This window comes from Lagopus muta, chromosome 12 (assembly GCF_023343835.1).
Source record: "Lagopus muta isolate bLagMut1 chromosome 12, bLagMut1 primary, whole genome shotgun sequence".
Taxonomy (NCBI): domain Eukaryota; kingdom Metazoa; phylum Chordata; class Aves; order Galliformes; family Phasianidae; genus Lagopus; species Lagopus muta.
The window spans coordinates 4502518-4528208 of NC_064444.1; the positions used below are offsets into that span (position 1 = coordinate 4502518).

The 25691-nt window shown below is 40.5% G+C and overlaps 2 protein-coding genes across 9 annotated transcripts; both read right to left on the minus strand.

The window, feature by feature from the left end:
• Positions 1-496: 496 nt before the first annotated feature.
• ATMIN (ATM interactor) lies at positions 497-17311 on the minus strand. Of its 5 annotated transcripts, XR_007379415.1 has the most exons (6): positions 17089-17311; positions 12443-12568; positions 11231-11430; positions 8295-10265; positions 6444-6481; positions 3318-4055 (listed from the first exon to the last, which is right to left on the minus strand). XR_007379415.1 is itself a non-coding variant. In XM_048958114.1 (4 exons), exons 1-4 carry the CDS (start codon positions 17290-17292, stop codon positions 8435-8437), a joined length of 2361 nt encoding a protein of 786 aa, XP_048814071.1. In that variant the 5' UTR covers positions 17293-17311; the 3' UTR covers positions 3318-8434. The 5 variants fall into 5 exon arrangements, 1 of the variants encoding a protein (XP_048814071.1); XR_007379414.1 differs by lacking the exon at positions 3318-4055 and adding an exon at positions 497-1505 and having other exon boundaries at positions 6444-10265; XR_007379412.1 differs by having other exon boundaries at positions 3318-6481.
• A 704-nt stretch (positions 17312-18015) lies between these two features.
• On the minus strand, positions 18016-25645 carry CENPN (centromere protein N). 4 transcript variants are annotated; one of them, XM_048958490.1, is made up of 11 exons: positions 25560-25645; positions 24871-25052; positions 24486-24531; positions 23750-23806; positions 23352-23428; positions 22776-22952; positions 22042-22143; positions 21480-21531; positions 20911-21023; positions 19470-19593; positions 18016-19199 (listed from the first exon to the last, which is right to left on the minus strand). In XM_048958490.1, the coding sequence occupies exons 2-11, from the start codon at positions 25039-25041 to the stop codon at positions 19084-19086; spliced, it is 1035 nt and encodes a 344-aa protein (XP_048814447.1). In that variant the 5' UTR covers positions 25042-25052; positions 25560-25645; the 3' UTR covers positions 18016-19083. The 4 variants fall into 4 exon arrangements, with proteins under 4 accessions (XP_048814447.1, XP_048814448.1, XP_048814450.1 ...); XM_048958491.1 differs by having other exon boundaries at positions 25568-25633; XM_048958493.1 differs by lacking the exon at positions 25560-25645 and adding an exon at positions 25477-25499.
• Positions 25646-25691: the final 46 nt, after the last annotated feature.

Consider the following 25691-nt stretch of genomic DNA (forward strand, 5'->3'; position numbering starts at 1 on the left):
AAAAGGCATTATCTCTCCGAAGGTGCTCAGTGGTACTTCAGTTGATACTGCTTCCCGTAGCCATGATGCTAAGTGAACAGAGCAGAAGGATAAAAAGGGAGCCGACATCATGAATGAAAAATGAGGGGAAATGCAGCAAATCATGAACTACCACAATTCTTCTCAAGCCATACAGAGCTCACACTCCTGCAAGAAGATCCTGCGCAGTTATCCTGGGACTTTTCTCCTTGTTAATTTCCTGTTTAATTTCCAGGAAACATGTAAGGAATTTTTTAGCAGTAGCTCTTGTCCTCCCTGCTGTTCAGTCACAGTGCCACAGTTACCCATTCTGACAGAACAGAGACATCCTCCAACAAGCCATTCTCTTCCTTTCTTCGTCCCCATCCCTCTCACTTCCCTACAGGCAGTATCCTTTCTTGTGCTGTGCTCCATTTACACTTGTCAAGTCCTCTCTTTTTCACTATGTAGAAAATTCAAACATGTATGCATCTGTGAAATGAATAACATTAGTAGCATAGCCTGGAAGGAAAAATAACAGTCTCCCATTCAGAGAACAGAAAACATTACTATTTCAGTGAGAAAAAATGAAAAATAAATGGCGTTAACACGGTAAAAAACATGTTCATTATAGTGATTGCAAGTTGCTCTGCAGATGGCTAATAAATTCTTCAAGACAACAGAAAAAAGGTTAAACATTGAAATTAAAATATATATTTCCCTGTTTTCCAGTTCCTCGCCAAATAAGACTCTTCTGCTGAAATCTCTGAAACAGTCAAGTATCTCACAGATTAGGAGTTCTTACTATAATTTGATTCATAAGCATGTGTGAAAATGGATGTAAGTCACAGCCAGAAAATACAGAGGACACAGAAAAATCTTTAAGCTCTTTCTCTTGTATAGAAAGTGAAGATCTATGTTGAGATTATGATTGCACTTGCTTAGGGTACAGGTGATTTTTTTATTGTTGGAAGAGCCCACAAATAACTAACATAGCTCTACTGTTGTTCCATATGTAAAAGGTTGCACAGAGATGCTATCAGGTATGAACCAAGCACTCCCAAAATACTGGTGAGCAAAATTGCTACTGACATGCCTTCTGTAAGCATGGCAGTGGTAGCTTGGAGACTTGGCCCAGTCAACCAAGTTAACAGGAAATCAATTAAAAACTAATTACAATTTAGTTTCCAGCAAGTCCGCTGCAAGAAACACTGTTTCCAGGAGGGAAACATTTCTAGTTTACTGAAGCAAACCTTCCTTTGTGCTTCCTTCACACAAGACTTGAAAGAAAGGGATAACAAAATAAATGTAAGAATTTGCCAAGAAAGGAGGGAGGAAAGTAACAGAAGGCACCCAGAAAGGCTGCCAAGTAAAGGCTTAGAACATAAATTCACAGCACGTGATAAGGCCTAATTAAGTTATGTGACCTTGAAGACATTGGGTTCATCTGCCACAGGAAACAGCAGCTTCTTGTTTACAATCAGATTCTCTCAGGAATAAAGCCAGTCCTGTCCAGGGAAAGGAAACAAACTTAATTGCTAGATCAGCTGGAAGGGTTTCCTGTATTCAAGGCACTAAAAAACAAAAAAAGAAAAAAAAGAAAGAAAGAACTGCTGATAAGTGTAAGAATACAATGAGACAACATGAGACAACACCTGAAAGTTAAATCAACACTTTATTTTTATGTCCAAACCTCTCAAGGACCAATTCCGCAGGACATATCAAATCCTGGAGCCAGAAAGAAAACTTGCCTCTCCCTTCAGTTGTTTTGATGGAATGCAGTCAGCTTGTGCAGATACAATTTCTTGAGGCAAAGGAAACTCAGAATCTACATGCAAACTGATCAGCAGTGCTTTCACCACCAACGGAAGGAATAACAGTAAATTCTCATCAACACCAAACAAGAAAGCATTTAAAAAATGGGTGGAGCTTCCCTGATCTCTAAACAGCCATAATCTTCCTTTCAAGCTTAAGAGTCTGTCCTGCCTTCCAGACCAGCTCGACATCTTTGAAAGCTTCACAAGAATGGTCTGTTTGAAGTGTCTGACTGCTGTCTGTAGGGCAGATCTGCTCCGTCTGAATAATAAGCCTGAAATAACACCACTAAACTCACCAGCAGCTCATTCCTGCAACAGGAATAGCCTGTAACTTCAGCAAGGACAGTCAGTGCCTTATGCATCTGATTCTTTCAAAGATAACTTTAAATGCTCTAAAGAGAAATGCATTCAGCCTCCAGGAAATACCTTCCATCCTTTGCTACCACTACAACTGAAAGCTGCATTGTGCAAATAGTGACCTCAGCACGTAATAGCACTGAAAGCAGCAGCATGGAACACCACAGAGTGTTTCAGTAGTGACTGCAGCCACTGCAATAGTACAGCTGAGCTTTCCATCACAGAGTGTGTGCTCATTCATCTTCTCTGAACTAATATGCGAGTTGGCAAGATATACAAGAGCAGGAATCAGCATTTTGTATTTTCCAAATAACAGAAAAGGTTTGGATCATTATTACTAAGCACAGGGCTTATCCAGGAGGGGAAAGGGACAACTATCATCCATGCTCCTACTCAATCTAGTCTAGCTTTTTAAATTTTAATGGTATTAAAAGTTACTCTATGCATTAAAATATTATCAAAATAATATAAGCTAATAAAAAGGACTGTAATTTTATTGTAGGATATTCTGAAAGCTAATCATCAGAATGTAGTTAATTTCTGCTTAGGACTCTTGAAAATTACAGGTTTAGGTAAGAGTGCTGAAAAACACCAAGTAATCCTCCTGGCCCAAGAGCCTCTTGTGGAAAAAAAGACTTACCAGGGAGCAGAAACTGCTGCAGAGGTGCTCCTCGTGTGTACAAGATGATTAAAGGCAGATTGAATTTTGCACACATTAAGTCTGAGATGAGCACCACTCCTCCAGCCCAAATGCTGCTGGTCAAAAGAATCCAGCCCAAGCTGTATACACCCAACTTGGCACAAAAACTCTAAGCAAAGGCTCACTGAAAGGAAAGAACCTCCCTGATGGTTGTTTCAGATTCATAAAAATACAGCATCTTCTGATTACATTTGTGTTGTATGTTTTAAGTTCCCAGGATTCATTGAGAAGTAGAAAAACACAGGAAAACTTAAGTTTGTCCTGCCTCTGGAGATGAAGGACTGACATTGTAAGATTGCTGTAAGTCACAAAAGCTACCAATTCAAAAGAGAGCTGGCTTTCCAAAGATAAGATGTTGCAGAGCAAGGGGTGGTACTTACTAACAGGCACTGTATGCCCTACTCGTGCCTCTACAGAAGGTGACAGTAGAAAACAAAAGGCAAAAACTGATTGAAATTCACTTTATTCCAAAATATGTATAATTTACAGGACTAAAGAAGTGCTTCAACTGTGAACACAAGGTTTCAATACTTGTGTGAATAACTTACTAGTAGCTCTGTGTAACAGTTCAGTTTCCAACATAAGGAAATATGAATCAGTATTTTGGCACAGTTTTTTTTGTTTTTTGTTTCTTTGCTGCATGCATTGATATACTTAAATGTTTCACAATTGTTAGGACAACATTCCTTCTTTGGGACTGTCACTCGTAAAACAGGTATCAGAAACAAATACTTGCTTTTCTCTGCTTATTGCAAGTTTATTGGCTTAAATAGCAAGAATCAAACATGAACAACCTTTGAAAACCAGATTTGCCTGCTAGATCCCACCAGTGATGAGAATATTTTCAGGACATTTCTCAGCTTTATTAACTCACACATGCTTTGGGAAAGGCTCAACCATGAGATGCATTACTCATCATTCTAAATAGTTACAAGTTTAAACTAGATCAATATCAGGTTTTGAATTCTGTAAGTTGAAAAAAAATATGGCTACTTTCATACCTAGCTTTATTTTTACCATAAATGCACTTGCAAATATCTGTAAAATAGAGTACTGTCAATCTAGCTCTGCAAGTGCCTGAAGCATGCATGTAAAGCATTCCTCCCTGTGAAATGGCTACAGCAGGGCTTACTTCATCACAAGCCACCCATCATATTCCACTGCTAGTTACGTTGAAGATACTCCTGAAAAACCAGCACATGAGAAAGAATCAGAAGTGAAGGACTTCTTTTAACTAGAGATCTGCAGCTCAGTCAGAGATTTCCACTGTTTCAGGCTGTCTGATGACGTTTTCAGTAAAGAGGAAGAGTCACACACATGAAGACACACATCAACCTGACTGCATGGCAACGCAGAACTGAACAATGTAGTTCCTTGATGCTGTTCACTGCACAGCAATGGCACTTTAAACAAGAAAATGCAGTCATGCTCTAACCAGTAAATCCTTTTAGCACCCATTTTGATTCACATGAACCACAGAAAGAAACAACAAATCAAATCAAGACCCACCACAACAAAAGGAACAGAAGGTGCACGTTTGCACCATGCATTGAAGCAGCTTGCTGTTCAACAACCCTATCCTCATAGTGTTCAAGGGGAATTGTTACGGAGGTCTGTTCACAGTAGATTTATTTTGAACACAAGCATAGCAGCACCTTCAACCAAACAGGAATGAAAAAGCTCACAACATTAGAAATATTTTGGTGTGAATGTATTTGGAACTGTAAATTGTACATTGAGATGATGGTAAAAACAGAAAGAAAGAAAAATGTCAAAAGTAGCCAAAAGGAAGCTGTGCAAACTGATAATAAAGGCAAGTAAGTTTGGTTCACCTCTGAGTTGTCATTTCAGTAACATTTTGCAAGTTTAGCACCTTACGTTGATTCAGTATGGTTCTATTGATCTTATTTATCCCACATTTGAAAGGTTATTAAAAAAAAAGTCAAAATCAAACAACCAAAAAGCCCTGAAGACCCTAAGATCCCAATCCTGCCAATGCCTACATCTCCTACCCAGCCACATAGAAAGATCAGTTTGCATCTGTCTCAGCACGTGAGGGTGTGCTACCAGGATAAAGACTTAAAACAGTGGAAGGCAGTCACCTTTCTTTGTTCTGTTGCCTGTACACTCTCAGGGTATATGGCTAACAAGGAAATTTAACCTTTTGCTTTCTTTCAATTGAGAAAAGATGTGAAAGTGAGTCTTGAAATAAAATATGGAAAGGATTGTTAGTTACATGCATGTTAAGTTACAGACCCTGAACTGTTTAAAACTGGAGTTTTTTACAGCTTTCAAAGTTAAATAGCTGCACACATCTTTTTCCTTAAGATTTCACATCCTTTGGAAGGGAGAAGTTTCTAGACACAAACAGCTTCGCATAGCTAGATTCTGGAGCATTAATACTTTAAACTAGCAAGATCTCTTAGGCTGCCTTTAAGAGCCAGAGGAGGACTCCCTCCTTTCCCAAAGCAGAAACAAGCATTTACAGCCACAGTAGTGGAAACGGACACAAGCATAACTCCAAAAAATAGAAGAAATTCTATTTACTCTCATACAAACAAACATGTAAGGCAACAAGACATGATGTAAGACAGAACTCTATTTTTTTCCTCTTTTTCTGAGGCTGTTTTGTGCTTTTCTTAGAATGTGTGTCCTACGTTTTCGTGGAACACAGTTAACTTTTCTAACAGTCAGTGCTCTCCCAGAAGCCAAAAGTTTCAAGTACATCTGCTCAGTTTTGCCCACTCACGCACACTAACAGCCAGTGGGGGATTACATCCATCAGTTGACCAAACACAGGTGTAAAATTGATCTTTTTTTCTTTCCAGAGAAGCTGCACTGAAGAATTCAAGCACGGAACTTAATGTACACACAACTGTATTCTTAAACAGCACAAAACTAAATTCTGCAAAGATAACTGTGACTTATGATTATCCTCAGCTATCTGAAGAAAACTAAGACACTGATATTTTGAAATTGTTTAAAACAAATTGGATAGCATAGCTAACAAATTCACCTTTCCCGACCAGTTCTTAGCAGAACGCTGTAGTCTCAGCAAGATTGAAATTACAGTAAACTAAATGCAGGAGGAAGGTGTTTGGTTTTTTTTTTCTGACACCATGATGGACCATGAAGAATTTGGAAATAGCCTGACCAACCACAGCAATTTGTCAGACTCTACAGGTTAGTGGAGCACTATCTTTCCCAGAGACAAAATACTGGACTTGCTGAAGCAGTGGTTAAAAGACAGTGGCATATCTCAGACTTTCTTCTTAAATACAAAAGAAACACACAGGTCTACCACTAATTAGACTAATTAAACTACTAATTCAGTTTTAGAATAGTATTTACACAGACATCCAGATCAAGAGCCAGCAATGGCAGCGTAACTTAATTAAGCAGGAAATGCAAAGAGCAAGCACAAGTAGTATTAGTATCACTTCCAGATAAAAGTCTGTGCTGAAAGGTTGTGGACAACCTGATGTTACTTTTCATATAGCAGCTCAAATGGCAGTGGAGGACACAGAGGAGAGAATGAGCAAAATAGTAAGTCACTACTGACCAATACTTACAATAGAGTCAGAGCCTTGAAAATCAAATCAGAGTCAAACTGCAGAAAAAGGGAGATAAGTATCATTTTAGTACTACCAAGAAATAGCTCTCAGTGAAGTTTATTTTGAAAACAATGGTCAAAATAGTCCGTTACCCATTTAAAATCAATTGTTTCATTTTTAAGAATAAGCAATATTGACTAATGATATTTTGGACCAGTTTTCAGTAACTTTACTGTGGGATTCAGCAACTACAAACAGCCTGATTGCAGCCTTTGCGTTTTCACAAAAATATTTAATATATCCAAAATGAAGGACATACGCCACCAGTGCAGGACTCTGATACTTATCAGATCACTGTGTTGACTTCAGTATGGCAATTTAAAGAGCAGTAAGATAAAATCAAAAGGTATTGCTCGTTTTCAAGAAAACAAGCCAGCTGTGTTGGGTGAGTAACTGTGACTGTACTCCCACATCCTTGAGCTGAAGATATGAAGCTGTGCACAAAGCATAGCAAGTCTTCAAGAACTGCAGCTTGGACAGCCGTTAGTGGTGGGACGCCTAGCAAACACACAGCCAGTACCTCCAACAACAGACAAGTAAAGCCCAGGAACATGACATAAAGATGTTCCATTTTTCAATTAATGTAATAGAAACTAAAACCTGTCCAGGACAAAACCAGAGGCCTACATTTCTGCAGGCATTACAAGAAGATAAGAATCAGTTAAGGCCAAATTCCAGCATACATTCACAACTGGCTTTGTTTTTTCCATGTGAATACATCTGCTACAAGCACAGTACGAAGGGTAAAATAAACACACAAAAATCCAAGAGGTCACATGTTTCTCTTTGACAGATCAGTCCAAGTTTTTGATTACACTCAGAAAACCTTCCAAAAGCTGCAGGAACCACCTGCTCCTGACCAATGTGCAAAAGTAAAATACATCTTTTCTGAAGGGTTTTTGGGAGCACATCTCCCAGCTCTGTTGTATGCAGGTGAGTTTGCTTCAGTTCTGGAAGCATAAATCCAAGTACAGGAAAAGAAGTATTTCACAGAATTCAGTTTCTCATCCTTGATGGTTTTTGTTTAGGTAGTGGAAATATAAACCATTGTGACATTTCCCAACTTACATCTTCATAGGAAATAGAGGAATTTCAGAGAAAACAAACCATCCCAGTTTCTGAGGCACAAACATTGTAACATTTGTGTCTTACAGTCTGAAATAATTCAAGCAAATCCCTTCTGAAGACTTTACATTACTTGAGTTCCATTTATGACACGGGCTAAAAGGACATTGTAACAATTTTCCAACTGATCATGTATTCTAAGCTCTTTTTCTACCCTTCAAAGGGCGTCAGTAGCACCTGGGAAGAACAACTACTGTTTTCTACATGTTTTGCAAACCATCAGCGCTCCGTAACTCAAGTCTACATGTATCTATGGCTGCTGGACGGGTGTTTAAGTTACAATGTTCTGAACAGGAGAAAGAGCTGTGAAGGCATAAAGGAAAAGACAGTACGGCTTATTATGTTCACACCAGATGAAAAATACAAGCTACCAAAAAAAGTAAGCAGAAGTAGCTTACACTAAGAGAATCCTCCCCTGCAATTCAGGGAAGCATCTGAATTGGACAGGCCAGGTTTTGGTCTAGCACAGTGGAACCCTATACATAAGCCAGAAATAGGTACACATGGGACACTTTCAAAAGGTTCTTCAGTTTAAATGAAGCAGTTTGTAAAGAAGATTGAGCAAAAAACATAGGCACCACAAACTGTTTTTTTAAGGTTCAAATGTACATTAACATGTTATGCCCCCCCCCCCCCCTTTATGCACAGATAACTTATGTTGAAGTTACATTTCCACTTTAGTACCTTCAGCATGAAAAGTCTTTTAGGCCAACCGCACACAGTAACTACATTCAACAATGCGAAATGGGTTACTTGGTCGATGCATCTCTCCCACCCCAATAACTTAATTTCAAACCACAGGAAACAGTTCTGTCACACAGTACTCAATGACTGGGCTTGTCAGAGCTCTGAAACAAGGAGCACAGCTCTTCACAGGTCTGCGTCTCTACTGAACTGAACTGGGACTCCATTGTATTCCAGGCTAAGTCAGCCAGAAGAAAGTCATCCATTGCTGTCTGTGTCTCGTTGCTGGTAAGGAATAAATTCCCAAGATTCTCAAAGCAGCTATCCATAGTCTGTGTTTCAGCACTACTGAGCTGGACTTTGCTTTCTATGCTCTGGTTGGGTACGTTTTTAGTGGCAGGATATACTTCTGTCTGGGTTTCTGTATCTGAGGAGTCAGTGCTCATGGAGAAACTAGACTGCTTCAGAATACTTCCTAAAGGCAGATGGGTATTGCTGTCCAAAAAGAAATTCAAGTCTGTTTGTGTCTGTGTATCAAACATCTCCAAACCTAAGAAGTTAGAATTTCCTCTGCAGCTGTATGATTGAGTGGCACTATCTGAGAATAAGAAATCAGTTTGAGTTTCAATATCTAGTGACTCCAAAACTGGCTCAGAGGGTAGGGTACCAAGCTCACTCTCTTCAGTCTGAGTTTGGATATTGGACGCTGAAAAGAACTCTTCAATGTCAAAGTCTATTCCAGTGCTCTGTGATGAACCAGATGGCAGATGCGTGTCAGCATTAGAACTAGTCTCAGACAAGAGGCCACGATTATCCAGTGTCTGGCCAGACATGTTTCCTGAAAAGATATTTTCCAGATCACTTAGCAAGTCCATTGTCTGAGTTTGATTATCCATCGTATTTTGAGGTGGAAGTATATTAGCCTGGCTACTGAAGCCAATAAGAGATTCAGACTTCACTGTGTCTTGATTGAGGCTCTTGCAATTACTCCTCTGCAGCAAGGTTTGATCTATATTTGTAGCCATTAAGTTATTTTCTGGAAGTTCAATTTGAGTAGAACCATTATATGATGAATGAACATTTTCAAAGATGTCACTGCACATTACAGCCTGGTCCATTTGCACTCGTCCATCAATAGAATCCTGCGTCCTACTGGTTTGAGTCTCTCTAGAAATGCCACACGTTGGAAAACAAGCCTGACTAAAATCATCAGTCTGAGCAGCTATGGACGAAGTCAGTTTGGAAGCAGGCAGTAATGTCTGTGTCTGTACGCTGATGGGTAATGAAACCTGTGAACTAAACGACAGATCTGTCTGAGAACAAGAAGATACAGAAGAATCGGGAGTCCAGGCTGCAGCTGGTACAAAATTTGGAGAAATATAAGATAAGTCAGTCTGTACATTTATTGAAGAAATTTTATTCTTGTGACAAACATTCCCCAGCTCTTGTCCTGGGCTATTTGATGCAACCTTATCCAAGTTAACTTGTACACCAGTACTTACTGCTTCGTTATCACCAGAGTTTGTCACTTTTGAAACTGGCATAGTATCTTTAAATACAAGTGTTTCCGCCTCCAGTGCTGGAATCAGAATTCCCACAGATTGAGGCAATAAATGAACAGTACTTACAACTGAACCTTGATTATCAACAGCCACTACAACAGGCTTGACAGAAGAATCTGCTGCAGATACATACACAGGCAAGTGAGCAAGCTGCATCACTGGAAGTTTAACCAAAGCCACCTTGGGCTTTGGCAAAAGCATCTTCGGTGTACATTTTGGGTGCACTTGCTTTGTGAAGTTAGAATTGCAGGAACCTTCAAAAGATGCCACTAGTTTCACTTCAGATGATTCCAGCTCCTGAGTCCCAGGGTTATTACTGTGTGTATCCATGAATGCTTTATTTGCTTTCTCTGACAACTGCTGATTATGTACAGAGGTTTCCATTTTCCTTTTCTTACTAGGAGGATCCCTGTGAATATGAGATCAATAATTTATGTTCCCTTCAAGCACAATACATCTGCCTTCCATTTTTTGAGCCACTGCATTGCAAATATTAACTCAAGTCCCAGATGAGGCTGTATAGGACTAATCCTGATCAAAATAAAAAAGATCTCCATGAACTTCTGTTTTGTAAAACTTCATGCCTTACTCTCCCATTAAAAAAAAAAAAAAGTTTCTGCTTTTATGAAGATCTATGTTCTAAGTGGAGATTGAGACTCAGAGGCTTTCTCCCCTTTAGATGTTAAACACTGATCTGAAGGCAGTTATGCTGTGATTTTGATGCTAGCTCAGACTGAACATTGACAAGAGGGGTTTATGAAATTGTTGTCAGGTAAAGGTCTCTCACAGAAAATGAGGACACAATTAATTTTTGTGTAAAGGAGCAATAATTTTGCTGCAGCTGAACCTCCAAGGAAGATAGGGTATGCCTCAGGAAACAGACTGCCCTTTATGAAACACAGGTACACCTGAAAACAACTATCAATCAAAACATGCATTAAAAAAAATAAATCCACTTACAGTAGCAAAGTTGACTAGGCTATACAAGAAAAACTCAATTGCATTGCACACCACCATTACAGCTGTAAGCACTTCCAAATCATCTCTACTTCCACAGAACTGTAAAAGCAGTTCCAACAAGAACCACAAACATTTATGCCATGCAGCAAAGTGTCATCAGTAACTTGCTGATGGAACTTTTTGGTTTACATACAGGGAAAACTGATGGTATTGATTAGACAACTGTCCTTGCCTGAAACAAAACAGAAACTGCTAAGAGCAACAGAACAAAGAAATGGCAAATTGCTTTATAGCTAAAACAATCTCAGCTAATCTCAAACACTGTCAACAGAAAGGAGACAGAAAGCCGGTACATGGGGGACAGAGGACTCAGGGAAGCATACAAGCAGCAGTACTTAATTGCTTCAATTTTACCTGTGTTCGGCAGGAATTTCATGTCCAGTTCTGTAAATATGAGACAGTAAAGCTGGTCTGCTGGCATAGGGACACCCACAAGTACACCGGAAAGTCTTGCCACAGTCCTCTATATGCCGCTTCAAATACCATTCCGTACCATAGGAGTTACTACATTTGTCACATTTGTGCTTCTTTTCAGCGTGCATCTTCATAAAGTGCTACAATACACAATGAAAAGTAAACATTAGCCTTCAGCTAAGTCACTTTTAGGGAAACAATATTTGTATATTTTTCTTCAGTTGTTAAATAGCACTGAGAAGCAGGATTAAAATCTTTTGAAATGTCTCAGTAGGAAAGGATGCCCAAGATGGCAGGCAAGAAGTGGAATATAACAACTAATGAGACTTTATTTGCACATACTTTGTGTGTACACAAAGTTCATGCTATGTTCAGCTCTCCAAGCTACGAGAATGAAGTACTGGGAGGCTCCTGATCATGTTAGCTCTGTATCAGCAGCTTCCACCACTTCAAAATGCAGGTACAAATTTGTGTCCTGATAAAATATGAATTTTCTTATTGTTCTTGTCTTACTGGCTAGAGGTTAATCTTGCCAAAGAGCCTATGCTGCAACATGTAGATCCTCTTGACAATCTACTACTGAGCAAACAGTATCAAGTCAAACAGGACAACTGCGGAGCACCAGAACTGTTGCTTCTCATCTATGGCATTTATGCAGCATTCATCTCCTATGGTCCAGGCTTCCACAGCTGACCAACAGAAGTATGTTTTTTGATTTTTCACAAAGAAATACATTTTTACGTGTTTTCTTAATCGGATGTCTTGTAAGCAAATGTATTTTGATAGTAAAACAAAAAAAAATGTTAAACCTTGACCACTGGAAAAAGCATTTTAGATGCCTCTGCTGCATTTCAAACTTTCATTGTTTGCTGCTGATTTTTTCCCCTCTCTGATCTTTGTCAGTCTTACTAATTTGTGGAGAGCAGCTGTCAATTTTAGCAGAATATACCACCATCTGCCTCATCAAAAGCTTCAAGTCCTCTGATGGAAATTCACCAACCATATGCTCACATGGAGCTTCTGCACATGTAACTCCAAGCCCTGTATACATGCTGAGGACTTGCTCCTATCTGAATGAGAAAGCACGCACTCTAGAGTAAAGATGGCCTGGAACAAACTGGTATGATATTGATCTGTAGGAAAAAGGAATACCTGTTTTACAAGAGAAAATTGGGAAAATGGTCTGTTTGGTCCTCTGGGGCAGCCTTCAATAGGACAGCAGTAGAATTTCTGTGGAGTTTTCAAACCCTTCCTTATCGGTGCATTAAACTTTCCATCCTAAAAAACAATAAATTGAGAAGCTGACAACAGTTCTACAGGTTTGTAATTAAAGGCAGCATTCAGAACACACCTCAACTTTGGCTCAATTATTTTACACACCTCAACGAGTTGAAAGCACTTCACCAAGCATATGGGAAGTTCTAATGGAATTTTCCACCTCTATGGATACTATCTTGCAAATTTATCAAAATTACTGAGTGAAATCATAACAAGCTCCATGAAGTACTGGTACTGTACTACCTACCTCCTCCAAGATATTTGTTCAAGGCTGCAAGATACACCCATCTATTACATTATTTGAGCCAAAAACCTTTTTCCCACAGGAAATGAAGTTATAAACCAAAATTCGTCCAGCCTACAAAACTGACAGCTGGTATGTCAGTTCTGGAACTCCAAACATGAATTTACCTGTGCATTCCAATAATATGATACATATAAAAACACAATAAAAATATACCACGAACCTCACAAGAATTATCACACACACACAACGAAAGAAAGAAACATTAAGTGGCTCAGAAACCACAGAAATACCTATAAAAGGGACACACTGACGGGAACATCCAAATTATTCAACAACAGAGAACCTATTGCTACTGAAAACAGCCACAGAAACCAGTCAAGACACATGTATAACCTAACCAAAGGAGTCTTTGTGGAAATACCAAACGACTGTATTACCAAAAAGTTCAAAGCAAATTATGAGCAAAAGCTGATGCTCTGGTTACCTGGGAGTCTCCTTACACCATGAGCAGGAGGCCGACCCAGAGCCAATTACAGCAGCCTGCAGTGGTTTCTCCAGGCTCTTTGCTCAGATAGGAATTACCAGCACAGACCTTGTTTGAGATCTGCACCTGATTTTCCTCAGTATGATAAGAGTAGAAGGAAGCAGAAGTGGTGAGATGTGGAAGCCATGGCAGTGACTGACTCCCCAGCTGCTTTCTTTGGGCAGAACTCCAGCCTGTCATGTTTGCACAGGTCAGACCATACGCAGACTCACAAAATGCAATAGGCTCAGGTGAAGTAAACAGCTGTCATTTCTCACACTAAATCCCCACTACCAGAATAATTCTGTCAAGGGGAGTTTTCTTGTAACGCTGTAGCACTTCAAGCAACTTCCTGGGTGTGCAGCAGCCTTTCCCAAGGACAAGCTATTCAATAGCAGGCGTGTTTCATCTCTGCTGAATAACCACTGTGAAATCTGGTTGTTACAGCCCGTTTGCCTGCCATTACACTCTTTAACTCCAAATTTTTCCAGAAACACTTTCACTAGATGCAAGTCTTCAAGCCTTTGGGAGGAATAACATTTATCCCTTTAATCAAAGCTGTATTTGTTCTCTCCAAGTGCAGATGAAATCGGCAGGCTTAGTAAGCAGCAGTTTGAGTTATTTATTCAAAGCATGCTACATTTAACATTGCAATCCAATAAATGACAGGGAAATATGTTCAGGCACTCAGCAGGTATACCACAGCCAGATTTCAGAAATGACTTCAGTACTAAGATGTGGAATAATGCCAAGTGTTATCAAAACACATAAACATAAGTAAGAAGACGCAACAGCTGGAACACACATTTTCCAGGTGCAGATCACAACAGATCTGTTGTGACAAGTTGAGAGATTCCGTATGCATACAAGTAACCCCAACCAGACACTATCCTTGTTTTGACTTTCTTCAAAGCCCTCCTGGCTCTACATGGTTAATCACACACATTTCAGGCATTCTCCCAAGTCCTTTCTTTGTACAACTGATTTTATCCTCGCATTTCTGCAATGCCTACTGACAGCTTTAGTGGAGGCATTTGTTGCACTAACACCTCACAGCACAGCCAGTTGCACTGCAAGGAACACTAACACTTGGGACTTGTACCAACAGCAAGGAGGAGCAGGCAGCAGCAGTCTGTGCTACAGATTTAGCCAAGGTGAACTTTGTGACGTCTGGCTTCCCTGAAGCAGGTTTATTCTGTCTGCTGGATTAACTTAAAACGGCACCTTACAGTAGACTACAGTTGCATTCACAACATTCCTGAAAGTAGGAGATGATAGCACTGAGAAATAAGTCCACTTTGCTTTAGCATAAAAACTATATAAGAACTAAGTGTAACATTTGCATTGGGTCACCTACCCGGAGGGCAAGCTGCACACTGCAGTGCAGCACTGATGGCAGTCTCCTTGTTATCACAGGAATCCACTGAATCCTCTCCTTTACATTAATTCCTCTAGATTCATTTTTAAACTACATAGAAGTCTTCCTCTTCTCCCCATAAAATAACACAGACAAAAGACAGAAGCATTCAAAAGTTTCCAAGCCTAATATATTAAGTGCCAGTTTCTAAATTAAATGTCACTGTTCTCATGTTTTCATTGGCTCAGTTAAGCCAAGAAGCCAGAAAACAAACAGCTAGAAATTAACATTTCACCATTTCTTCTCTGGTAGGCCAAACAAGCCTATTTTTTTTTTTTTAATTTCCCTTCATCAGTCACACCTGCCATTTAAAGTTGTCGAAGATTCCATGCATCTTTGGTGTTTCACCTTATTTGAATCAGATTCTTACCCTGCCACAGAAAGCCAATATCTTTCTGCAATATTCCACGCCTGTCCTTCCCACAACAGCACTCCCCTATCAGTTACATCTGCGAACAAACAAGTTTCACAAGTGTTTCCTATCTCAACTACTTCTGTTACAAACCAAGACTGATCAATTTTCTGTTACAGGTTCACAAAAGAATAATAACACTACTGCATGTAACTCTGTTTTTACAGGCTCATCTTGCTTTCTACGTAAAAACCTTCCACAGTGACAACGCCTCATTGTTTTTGTCATCAAAAGATCCTGCTGTACTACTTTTATTAATGCAAATTAACCATGCCAGCCTCCCTTCTTTTCAGAATTACTACATTGCCCAGTACCTCCTTACTCTCTCATTTGCTAAGCATTACTTTCAATAATTCTTCATGTTTTGCTGACAAATGCAGTCTACTAAACTATTTTTCTGCCCAAGGAGGTTGTGGATGCCCCATCACTGGAGGCATTCAAGGCCAGGCTGAATGTGGCTCTGAGCAGCCTGGACTGGTGGTTGGTGACTCTGCACATAGCAGGGGGGTTGACACTAAATGATCACTGTGGTCCTTTTCCACTGAGGCCATTCTGTGATTCCATGATTTTTGTCTTGGGAATCAAATCTCTCTTAAAGGGAAAATTTCCTGTATTAGTTTAACTCCATCCCCCTCTGGAGACACAGAGTAACAAACTTATATTTTACTTCAGTACTCTTATTCTCCCTTTCAAGATGCAGACTGAAGACATGCATAACACTGAATATGTTTTACCTGAAAGACAACACGGAAAATTTGATCTCCCTTAAGCCTTGGTAATATTCTCTCTCAATGACGACATTGGAATAAGCCAGATGTTTCTGGGAAGCTGTATGCAACCTCAAACTGTATGTTTCAGTACCTCCCCAAGCTAGATTTAACAGAAAGGCACATGAAACACATTACAGTTACACAGGGCACTAAGAAGCCAGCTCAGAGAGAAGCACTTCCTCACTCACCTTAACTCTTAAACACACTGCTGCTGCCCTCACAGCATCAGGGGGCTGCTGCAAACACTCAGACCCAGTTCAAAACTGTCTGCTGAGCCTGAAGGCCCACTTTAAACTTCTCTTGTACCTCTACCCATAAATACATGTATGCAAGGCATAATACATATCAAGACCAAAGTTGTTGGTGCGTATTGCATTTCTATTCAGTATTTTTACTTTTCACTGTTTTCAGATAGGAATTGTAATGCTGAGATTCACAGCAAGTATCCTCGAGATCATTTCCTCCTCCTCACAAACGATGGGCCGAAACGCGCTGTCGATTCCTTCCTTTGCTATTTCCGTAACCAACAGTTAATTGTTCACCCTCTGTAGCTGCTTTTTCCCAATGCAGCCAGGAACGGTGTGCTCATAGTTCTCCAGGAGTGGCATTCACCCCCACACCCCCTGCACGGGGACTCGGAGAAAAATAAGCACAACTTGCTGTCAGGCCACCCTCAGTCACCCACCCTCCTCCCCACACTCGCTGCATTTTCTCCGTAGTGCCGTGGCAATGAGTGCTTCTCTCCAAAATGGCACCCACAGCTTCTCGTGTTGTCGCTCACCGGTATTACCGACAAGTAAAGCAGACAGATGACCCAGCAGAGGCCGGGTACGGCCTGCACACTCTGCCAGCCGCTGCCCATGCTGCGGGTGCACCTCCCAAGCCATGGAAAAACAACTGATACACCGAAGGGAATAACAGAAACCGAGTCCCGAACTTTGAACTGCCAGCACAGCGGTACGTAACGGGTAACACCCCGCACACTGCTGCGGTGCAATCCTCCACAGCCCGCCCGACCTGCGCGCACACCGATGCATTTACACATGAACCCGGGCACGCTTCTTCGGGGGGATCTACCGAGACGCCCCGCGATACCCGCTCCCCCAGCAGCCCCGCGGGTACCGGCGGCCATCACCGGAGCCGGGCGGTACCTGGAGCCGGTGGGCCTTGCTGAGGTGCATGTTGAGAGCCGGGCTGTTGGGCAGCACCTTGCCGCAGCCGGGCACGGTGCACAGGATGTTGGTCCTCACTTGGGACAGCTCCGTCACCGAGGGCCGCACCAGCTCGCGGGCGGGCGGCGGGTCCCCCGCGGTTGGCTGCTCCACGGCCCCGCCGCGCCGCCCCGCCGCCGCCATGTTGCTGTCAGGTGCTCGCGCCCCGCTTCCGGGGGCGGGAAAGAGGGGCGGGGAAGCGGGCGGTTCGTCACGGAGCGCCCCCGGCGCAGCTCGAGTTGCGCGTCAGCGATGTGAGGAGGGTGCTTGCGGCCGCGTCCCGGTGCTCACCGCCGAGCCTGTTTTTCCTCTAATGCCCATATTTAACTGTGATGCAGAATTTAGAAGCTTTACAATAAATCCCTCCCTCGATTTGGGAGATCTCGTCAGGAAAAGCGCAGCACAGACTGAAATGCCTACTAGAAGCTTGGTGGCACCGATTCCTAGGGTGCAGTGTGAGGAACAAATGGCCAATCCGAAGGACTGAAAAAAAAAATCTGTCATTAAGCAGGTAGTCACAGAATCACAGGATTGGAAGGGACCTCAAGGATCATGAATCTCCAACCCCCTGCCACATGCAGGACCACCAACCTCCCCATTTAATACCAGACCAGGCTGCCCAGGGCCCCATCCAACCTGGCCTTGCACACCTGCAGGGACGGGGCATCCACAGCCTCTCTGGGCAGCTGTTCCAGCACCTCACCACCCTCTCTGTAAAGAATTTCCCCTGCCAGTCCTCGAGTAACTTCTTATGAACCTCTTATGAACTTCTTATGAGGGGAGATAGAAATGCTGAAAAAAATAAATCTATACACTAAGTCATGCTTCAGAAAATAAGGCCAAACAAACTTCTGTAAGAGGTCTTAATTTACACATTTATTTACAGTTTGAAAACAAAATTAATTCCCATACAACCTCTCCAGTTATACTTTGTCATGAAGCTTTTTCAAAGGACTGCCTACTAACATATCATACAGAAGGCACACACACAATATGCGTCCAGGTAGCAGAATTAAGAAACAAGCATTTGTTTGACACTTCAGTGCAAATTAATCTCCTAAAATAATAATACAGCCAGTTACATAGAAATATTTACATAATTACCAATTACTATTTACCAACCCTAGAGAACACCACTGCAAAGCTGCTGTTTGCACAAGTGGATGCTGATATCTTGCTTCTGCAATCTTTGTGTCCCTAAGCTCAAGAAACAATAATGTACAAAGACTGCAGAGACCACATGTTGAATGAAACAGACATTCTAAAACATAGACTACCTCCAAAGAAAACCATTGCCAGTGTCACTGTGTTCCTGTGAGCTGGTATTTTATAGGATACTAATATCAGGAGATAGAATTTTAAATGTTTAAAATATTTATTATTGGCTGTCACAATTGGTGAGTGAACTCTGGAGCTGAATAGCCGGTAATGCTGCATGGAAGTTTCTTACTGATGCCTCTCAGAGTCTCTTCTCCCCTACACCCTGCAACAGTCTTTGAATGTAATCTGCATCTACAAAGACAAAAACACCCCCGACCTGAAGCAGAGTGGTAGTTCCACCTATTTGAATGGGGCTATTCACACGCTCAGAATGGGCATGTGTTGTGTTTCACTGCTGTCCTGCAGCTGAAATAAGGACACCTAGGGTTATGACAGTAAACTGAACAGATGTCTCACCTGTCTGCACCAGGCTTTAGCATCTAACAGCAAATACAGATAAAAGTGGTCATCGCATTTAAACTTTAAATAATCATGATTTCTGTTTAAAATTCACTAACAGTGTCCTGTTAGTTTACGAGGGCTAACCCGAAGCCAGAAATAAAAAAGGGTTTATCAGAGAATAAGGCTGTTTTTAAGATCTGTTTTAAAGGTGACTGGATTAATAGCAGTAATAAATGAATCACACATTTTGATATAACAACATTTCTATTTAAATTAAGGGCTTACAAAGCTTCCTGGATGTAAAGACTTCTTCTCTCTAATTTTAAAGTAATTTCTAGCTTTTTGTGGAATGCATGTAAGTAGTGGTGAAAGTGGTGCATCAGCCAAACCTGTAGAGACAAACAGGTAATTACAGCTTAACTCAGGCAGTATTCACCTTTCACAGCTGTCACAAAATTGAAAACAGAGTTTGAATACCTACTATTGAAAATAAACAGGTATATATTTACACATTAAATTGTAGAGGTAACAATTTCATTCTATTTATTTCTATATATTTCCCAACTGTGCAGGTTCTTCTATGCAATCTACAAGCAGAATGTAAAATGATTAAAATGTTTAACTGTGGATTTTTCCTCTCTTTTACAGAGTTTACTTACCTGCTGGTGCCAAGGATTTCAGTGATTCTAAAAGATGTGGACTAGAAAACTTGACCAAACATCGGAATGGCTCTTTTTTCTCCAAAACATCCCATTTAGGATTACTTTTAAACATCGTCTCAAGCTGTTAAGATAAAATTATCAAGCATTATGAACAATGCATGCATTTTATGTATTTATTATTCACATTAATATTTATAACCATAGAGTCATTAGGTTGGAAAAGAAATTGCATTTTCTCTGACATGATACACCCTAGAAGAACTGTGCAGCCATATGCCAAATAGCCTGTAGAACAATGAGAACAGTTACAGTTGTAACGTTTCGGTTTGGTTGTAATAGCTGCATTTAATCTTCAGAGCAAGTTGTTGTCCTCAGCTTTACTTCTCTCTAAGTAGACATCCACCTGAAAATTATTCTGGAGAACTCAACTTGTAAGTATATGGTGAATTTTAAAAACACATTTTCTAACATTGGGAGTGGAGAAATTTCAGCTACAATGGCTGAAATCTTTGAATTTAGATACTTCATTTCAGAATTACAGCCTAGACCCAGAACTGCAGCTTCTCCCTCTACACTGGCATATATGGACATTTACACATACACATATGCATACACACATATGGATATTATTTCACTTAAGATAATCTCCCAATGACTAATTTACGTTCAAGCTAAAAATGTTCTAACTGATAACAGTTGAAAATGGAAGTGGCTATTGTTCTGAATGCTAGAATATTTTCAAACAAGCATGACTTAACTTGAGTTCCTTCTTCAATCTGAGTGTTGTACTAAAGTTATTGTAGCCAATCTGGTAATAAAAATGTATTTTACAAGTTCCAGCACAATATATGTTTATGGGTCTACTGTTATCTCTGAAATGATCAGTTAGGTCTGAACAGGCAAACTATAAGGTAGGAGAAGAATAACTTTTTTATTCCTTAATATTAGCATGATTCTAGCTGGAGGAATCGTTCGTTAATAAAATCAGAGGGTGCCACCATGTGGTAAACAGTTCTCTGGTGGAAGAGGCAGCCAGGTCAATTACACAGCAGATCATTGCTATCTCACAGAATTCCCAACACATCTGCTCATTAGAAAAAAAATAATGGTGTGTCATTAAAATCTTGTGCTATATGTGACATAATCTTCAAATGTACTTCAAGCAATCCTAATTTCTTATGCCTCAAAGCAATGCTGTTTTATGTCTAGCTTTGTTACAAAGCTAAGTCCATGCGCTGAGCTCATAAGGGCAAAGGACTGAAATAAGATCTGGTATCTGACTAGATCTCAACGCAAACAGGCTTCTTAAAACGAGTCTGACATTTAAAACGTCCCCTCTAAAGTTTGAAACAATACCATCTTCTTATTTTCAAGTTTATGTAGCTGTAGCTCTATTAAAATTATAGAAAAACAAAACAAAATTTGTTGCTTTCACTACCTTATATTGTGCAAAGTCAAGTTTGGGTTGGGGACCATCACCAAAACATTCCTGATTCAGTCTGTGTATTCTTTCTTTCTCGCTTCTGTTTTCATCATTTATCCTTAAATCCACTGCAGGGTAGGGAGAAAAAAAAAAAAAAAGAGGGGAAAAAAAAAAAGACAACTCTCAGCGAGTACAAATATTGCATTTGTTGATCAGATGAATGCCCAAAAATAATTCGGAAATAATAATTTCAAAGTTTCATCACTATCTGTGTTTGATAAGTTAACTGGGTGCATGACATATATTTTCAGTTCTTACCAAGAGAGAAAACAAGCTAGAATGATAGGAGACACTGATCGCTACTTATTTTTCGTTTCACAAGTGCATTGAACATCATGAGGAGGTGCTCATACCTCCTAGTGACATCAATATTATCCATGGGTGGATAATATGTCAATATAACACATGCATTTCTTACTATGAATCTCCTTTCATAAGGCAGAAATATACAGATACACATTTTTAAGCACAAATCTTCCAAGTAAGGACATTCACACTTGTATTTAACTTAAAAATACACGTACCATTTTCTGTGAGTACATTCCTTTCCTGTAGTGGATAGTTGGTTTGGAAGTTCTAAATGAGGAAAAAATAAAAAGGAAAAAAAAAACAGTTCTGCTTTTAGAGGCTTTAGCTGAAAACAGTTTTCTATATTTCTTTTCACTTTGTGTTCTGAAAGTGAGTGGTCACACTTTTGATAACTCCTAGACTACAAAACCCAGCTTTATTCTGAGAAAACACCCCCCATCCTATGATACAGCCTGTGGATGAAGAGTTAAGTATCCATTCTAATACCTCCCCAAATATTACTCTAAGAAACAGTGCAAAGAAGTCCCAGGAGTGAATTGGAGAGCTGCATAGACTGAGTTTAAACTTCCAGGAATAATAATAGACACTAGGTGGCATATCAAGTAATTACATCACTACTGTAACGTTACCTTAAGCAAATCTATCCAACTCAGTGGTTCCATAGCACTGTAACTTGATAATCTCTGAAAGAGGTGAATTTCCTATTGCTAGGGGGTGAGAACTAGGCCTGAAATAGAAGCAAGACTCATCTTCAGATGTACTTGTGAAGTGGCTCACCTGGCTGTACCTCTTAAACACAATATCTTTAAGGGAGTTTAAACAATGACTTCGAAGCTCCATTTCACGGATGTCATGGTAATTGGAAGCAACAATCATTGCCTTGAAATACAAATTGAAATTGTTTTAGTATGAGTGTTAATAATCACCATGGGTATAATAGAAAAACATATAGTACTTCTAGACTTTGAGATGTTTTGTTTCACAAGAAGCAACTGCTATTTAACTAGCAGGGTTTTCATGGTATCGCCCACAGTCTGCAACATGAACACTAAACCATGTCCCTCATCACAGCGTCCAAACGTTCCTTGAACACCTCCAGGGTCGGTGACTCCACCACCTCCTGGGCAGCCCAGTCCAGTGCCTGACCACTCTTTGCAGAGAAATAGTTAACAGTGTTTTAATGTTCTTCAACTTCTATTTAGTTGAAACAATTTAGTTGATATTGCCTAACATTTGCGTGAGGAATTAGAATAATTTGAGATCAGCAAAAATCCTAATAAAATGAATTTATTTGTGATGTGACGTTTTGAAGGTCACAGAGATTGGGTTTTGCACCCCCGGCTTTTTAATTTTAAATAAAAAGTAAGCAAGGTCTAAGGGGAAAAAAAATCTAAGCTAAATTAGAAAACTGCATTAAGAGACTCATCTTTACATCTCCTCTTCAAAGCTAAGAGAATTAAAAACCCAAAAGACTGTGGTGGAGTCACGGTCCATGCAGTTTAGTTTTCTACCTGACACAGCAGAGGTAAGTTGCTCCTAAGGGTGGAGGCAGAGATGAAGACATAAGGAGTCTGGGAGTGGTACACAACGTAACTGGTTTTGTACTGGTTTGGTTTTGTATAAGGTGTTCCCCAGGCAATTCTAATCCAGATTGCATTATCCTCGTATTCCCTAAAACTGATGGTGACCTGAATAGAAAAAGAAAAGCTTTGCTTTAAACACACATTCACACGTCCGGAAAAATTAATACATGCCATAAGCCTCTGTTCACAAATGCAATACTGCTTGCATAAGTACCAAATCCCATTAGTATTATCAATAAGGTAAGGATTATCAATCAAATTTCCACAGGAAAATGAAAACCTCACAAAATGAAGGTTCTGGGCTCTAATATGACTTTCATTTTACCCTTCCGAAGGGCACAAACTTCAATTTTTATTTTTATTTTTTCTATTTTTCACACAGTTCTTACCATTCCCAAGTTAAATCTATTTTGGTTTTGATGCAGATTGTAAGAAAAAAAACATCTTGCCAAATATATGGAAAATCTATTAACACCCAAACCCAACCCATCCAGACATTCTTACATTTATCAAAGCTGACTGAATTTGTCTTCTAAATTTTTTTTTGAAATCTCTGAAGTCAAAGAAGTCTGTTTCTTCCCCTGTTAAACAAGAAAATGAAGAATTTAATGAATTCAATCCCCAAGAACTGGTTCAGCGATGGCTTTAGTTTCACTGAAACAATATTAAGAAGAAAAAAGCTGACACTGCATAGCATTTTTAGGAAAGTTGGATATTAAATTTGAGTCTCATTATTGCTATGCATATATTTATATGGAAAAGACGATTAGAAATTATTAGTTTCTAATAATTGCCAGAAGAGTTAATCTAAAGTACTCAAAAAACGAATTAAAGATTAATCCATACTCAGTAAATTGCTGAGAGTTATACTAGAGAGACTGCAGCAAGGAAAGGAACTTTACCTGTTTTGTTCATTTGGTAGACACTCCACGCTCTTTTGTTTGGATAGATGTGGTTGTCTAGGGAAAACAGGAATTGCTCAGAAACAATTGAATATTATCAAAAGGTAATTAAAAAATCATTTTATACTACTTTTATAACCAAGTTGTTTAAAGGAGATTACTTCTGACAATGTGATGTAATTTATTCAGCAAACCTAAAAGCAAAACGGTTTTTATTAGAAGATATAGTTGCTTAATTAAATTACAAAAGATCTTCATAACAAAGGATATCTCTGAGGTTCAGTGTTTAAAGAAACACTTTAGCTAAAACAACTGTCAGTCTAAATTCAAGCAGAGAGGTGTAATAATCATGTTGTGAATTAATATCAGAGCTGAATTTCCACCTGGAGTATTTGCAGGCAGCTTTTCCCTATGGCACTTCTCACTGCAGCAAGATGTCAGGGCTCAGTGTGTACTGGAGATGAACATCTCTCTCTACATTTATTACTGTACTCTGGATGTGACTTACAGAAGTTGACAGCTATTTAGAATTCTAAAGAAACAAACAGGCTCATGTTGATGAAGAGGTTTTGGAAAGAATTAGTCAGATCCAATAGGATTAATGTCATCTTTGTACATTAAGTGCATCCCTGCATCACTATGGTGCCTGCTAGATAATTAAAGGAGTTACCAAGTTACTCAGAAAAACAAAACAAAACAAAACACTTAGATGTTATTTTCATTCATTTTTACTTACAGATGATGTCTAGGAGGGCTGCTTGCTTTATGTTTGCAGAACTTTCCTGGAAGGAAAAATGACAGTGCATTGTGAGGCTCTATCACACACAGAACACAATCATTGCATATCCCAAGCTGGAAGAGGACCCATAAGGATCATCGAGTCCAACTCCTGGCTCCACACAAGACCACCCAAAAATGAGACCATATGTCCAAGAGCAATGTCCAGATGCTTCTTGAACTCTGACAGCTTGGCACTATGCCCACTGCTGAGGCTGCTCCAGTGCCTGAGCACTCACACACCATTCAGCAAATGAGAGATCCCAGGACAGGCAGCTTCAATCACTAGGCACTGAAGTCCAACACACGGGTTACCAAGAGGCAGGTCCTGAGGAAAGGATTACCTCGCAGAGCTGGGCGACGCTGTGAGAGATGCTCTCTTTGGTCTGACGGAAGTTGATGGTTTGTAGCTGCGCCTCTGAGAGAAAGCCCCACTTCTGCAGCACTGCCATGATTTCATCACGGGGGATTTTTAGCACAGTCCTTCGGATATACTCGACAATGACCTCATCCATAGTGAGGACACCTGGAAAGTTGAGATATCAAAGAAGTCGGACCAGCACATAGGCCAGCTGGAGGTGTTCAAGGCCAGATTGGATGTGGCACTGGGCAGCCCATCTAGCCCTGGCCTAGTATTAAATGTGGAGGCTGGTGTCCCTGCACGTGGCAGGGAGTTGGAGATGCATGATCCTTGAGGCCCCTTCCAACCCTGGCCATGCTGTGACTCTGTGAACTGCTCCCTGCGTTGTAGAAAGCCGCCCCAGGGACAGCCAGCAGAACGCGGCATCATTCCCTAGCGTGGCATTAGCGGAGGTTCCACCACTGACAGCACCTTACAGTGCTTCCTGCAGTAACAGCCCCCGCCCCAGCTCCTGAAGGCAGCCGAGACCGTGACCGACCGAGGGGCTGAGAGCAACAGCGCCGAGCGTTCCTCAAGAAATAAGGCCAACCTAACACCCCGCAGCCCTCGTCCCACACATCAGAAAGTCATCTCGCCCACATCCCCGCGTTCACAGCACAGAGCCCCACTCACCGCCGCACCTCAGGCGGTGCCACCGCTGCCACCGTAACACCAACCCGGCAGCGCGCTGCGCCAACCGCCTCCCGCCTTTCGAAGCACCCAATCAGACGCCGCCCGGTGCAAGAGACGTCCAATCACAAGAGG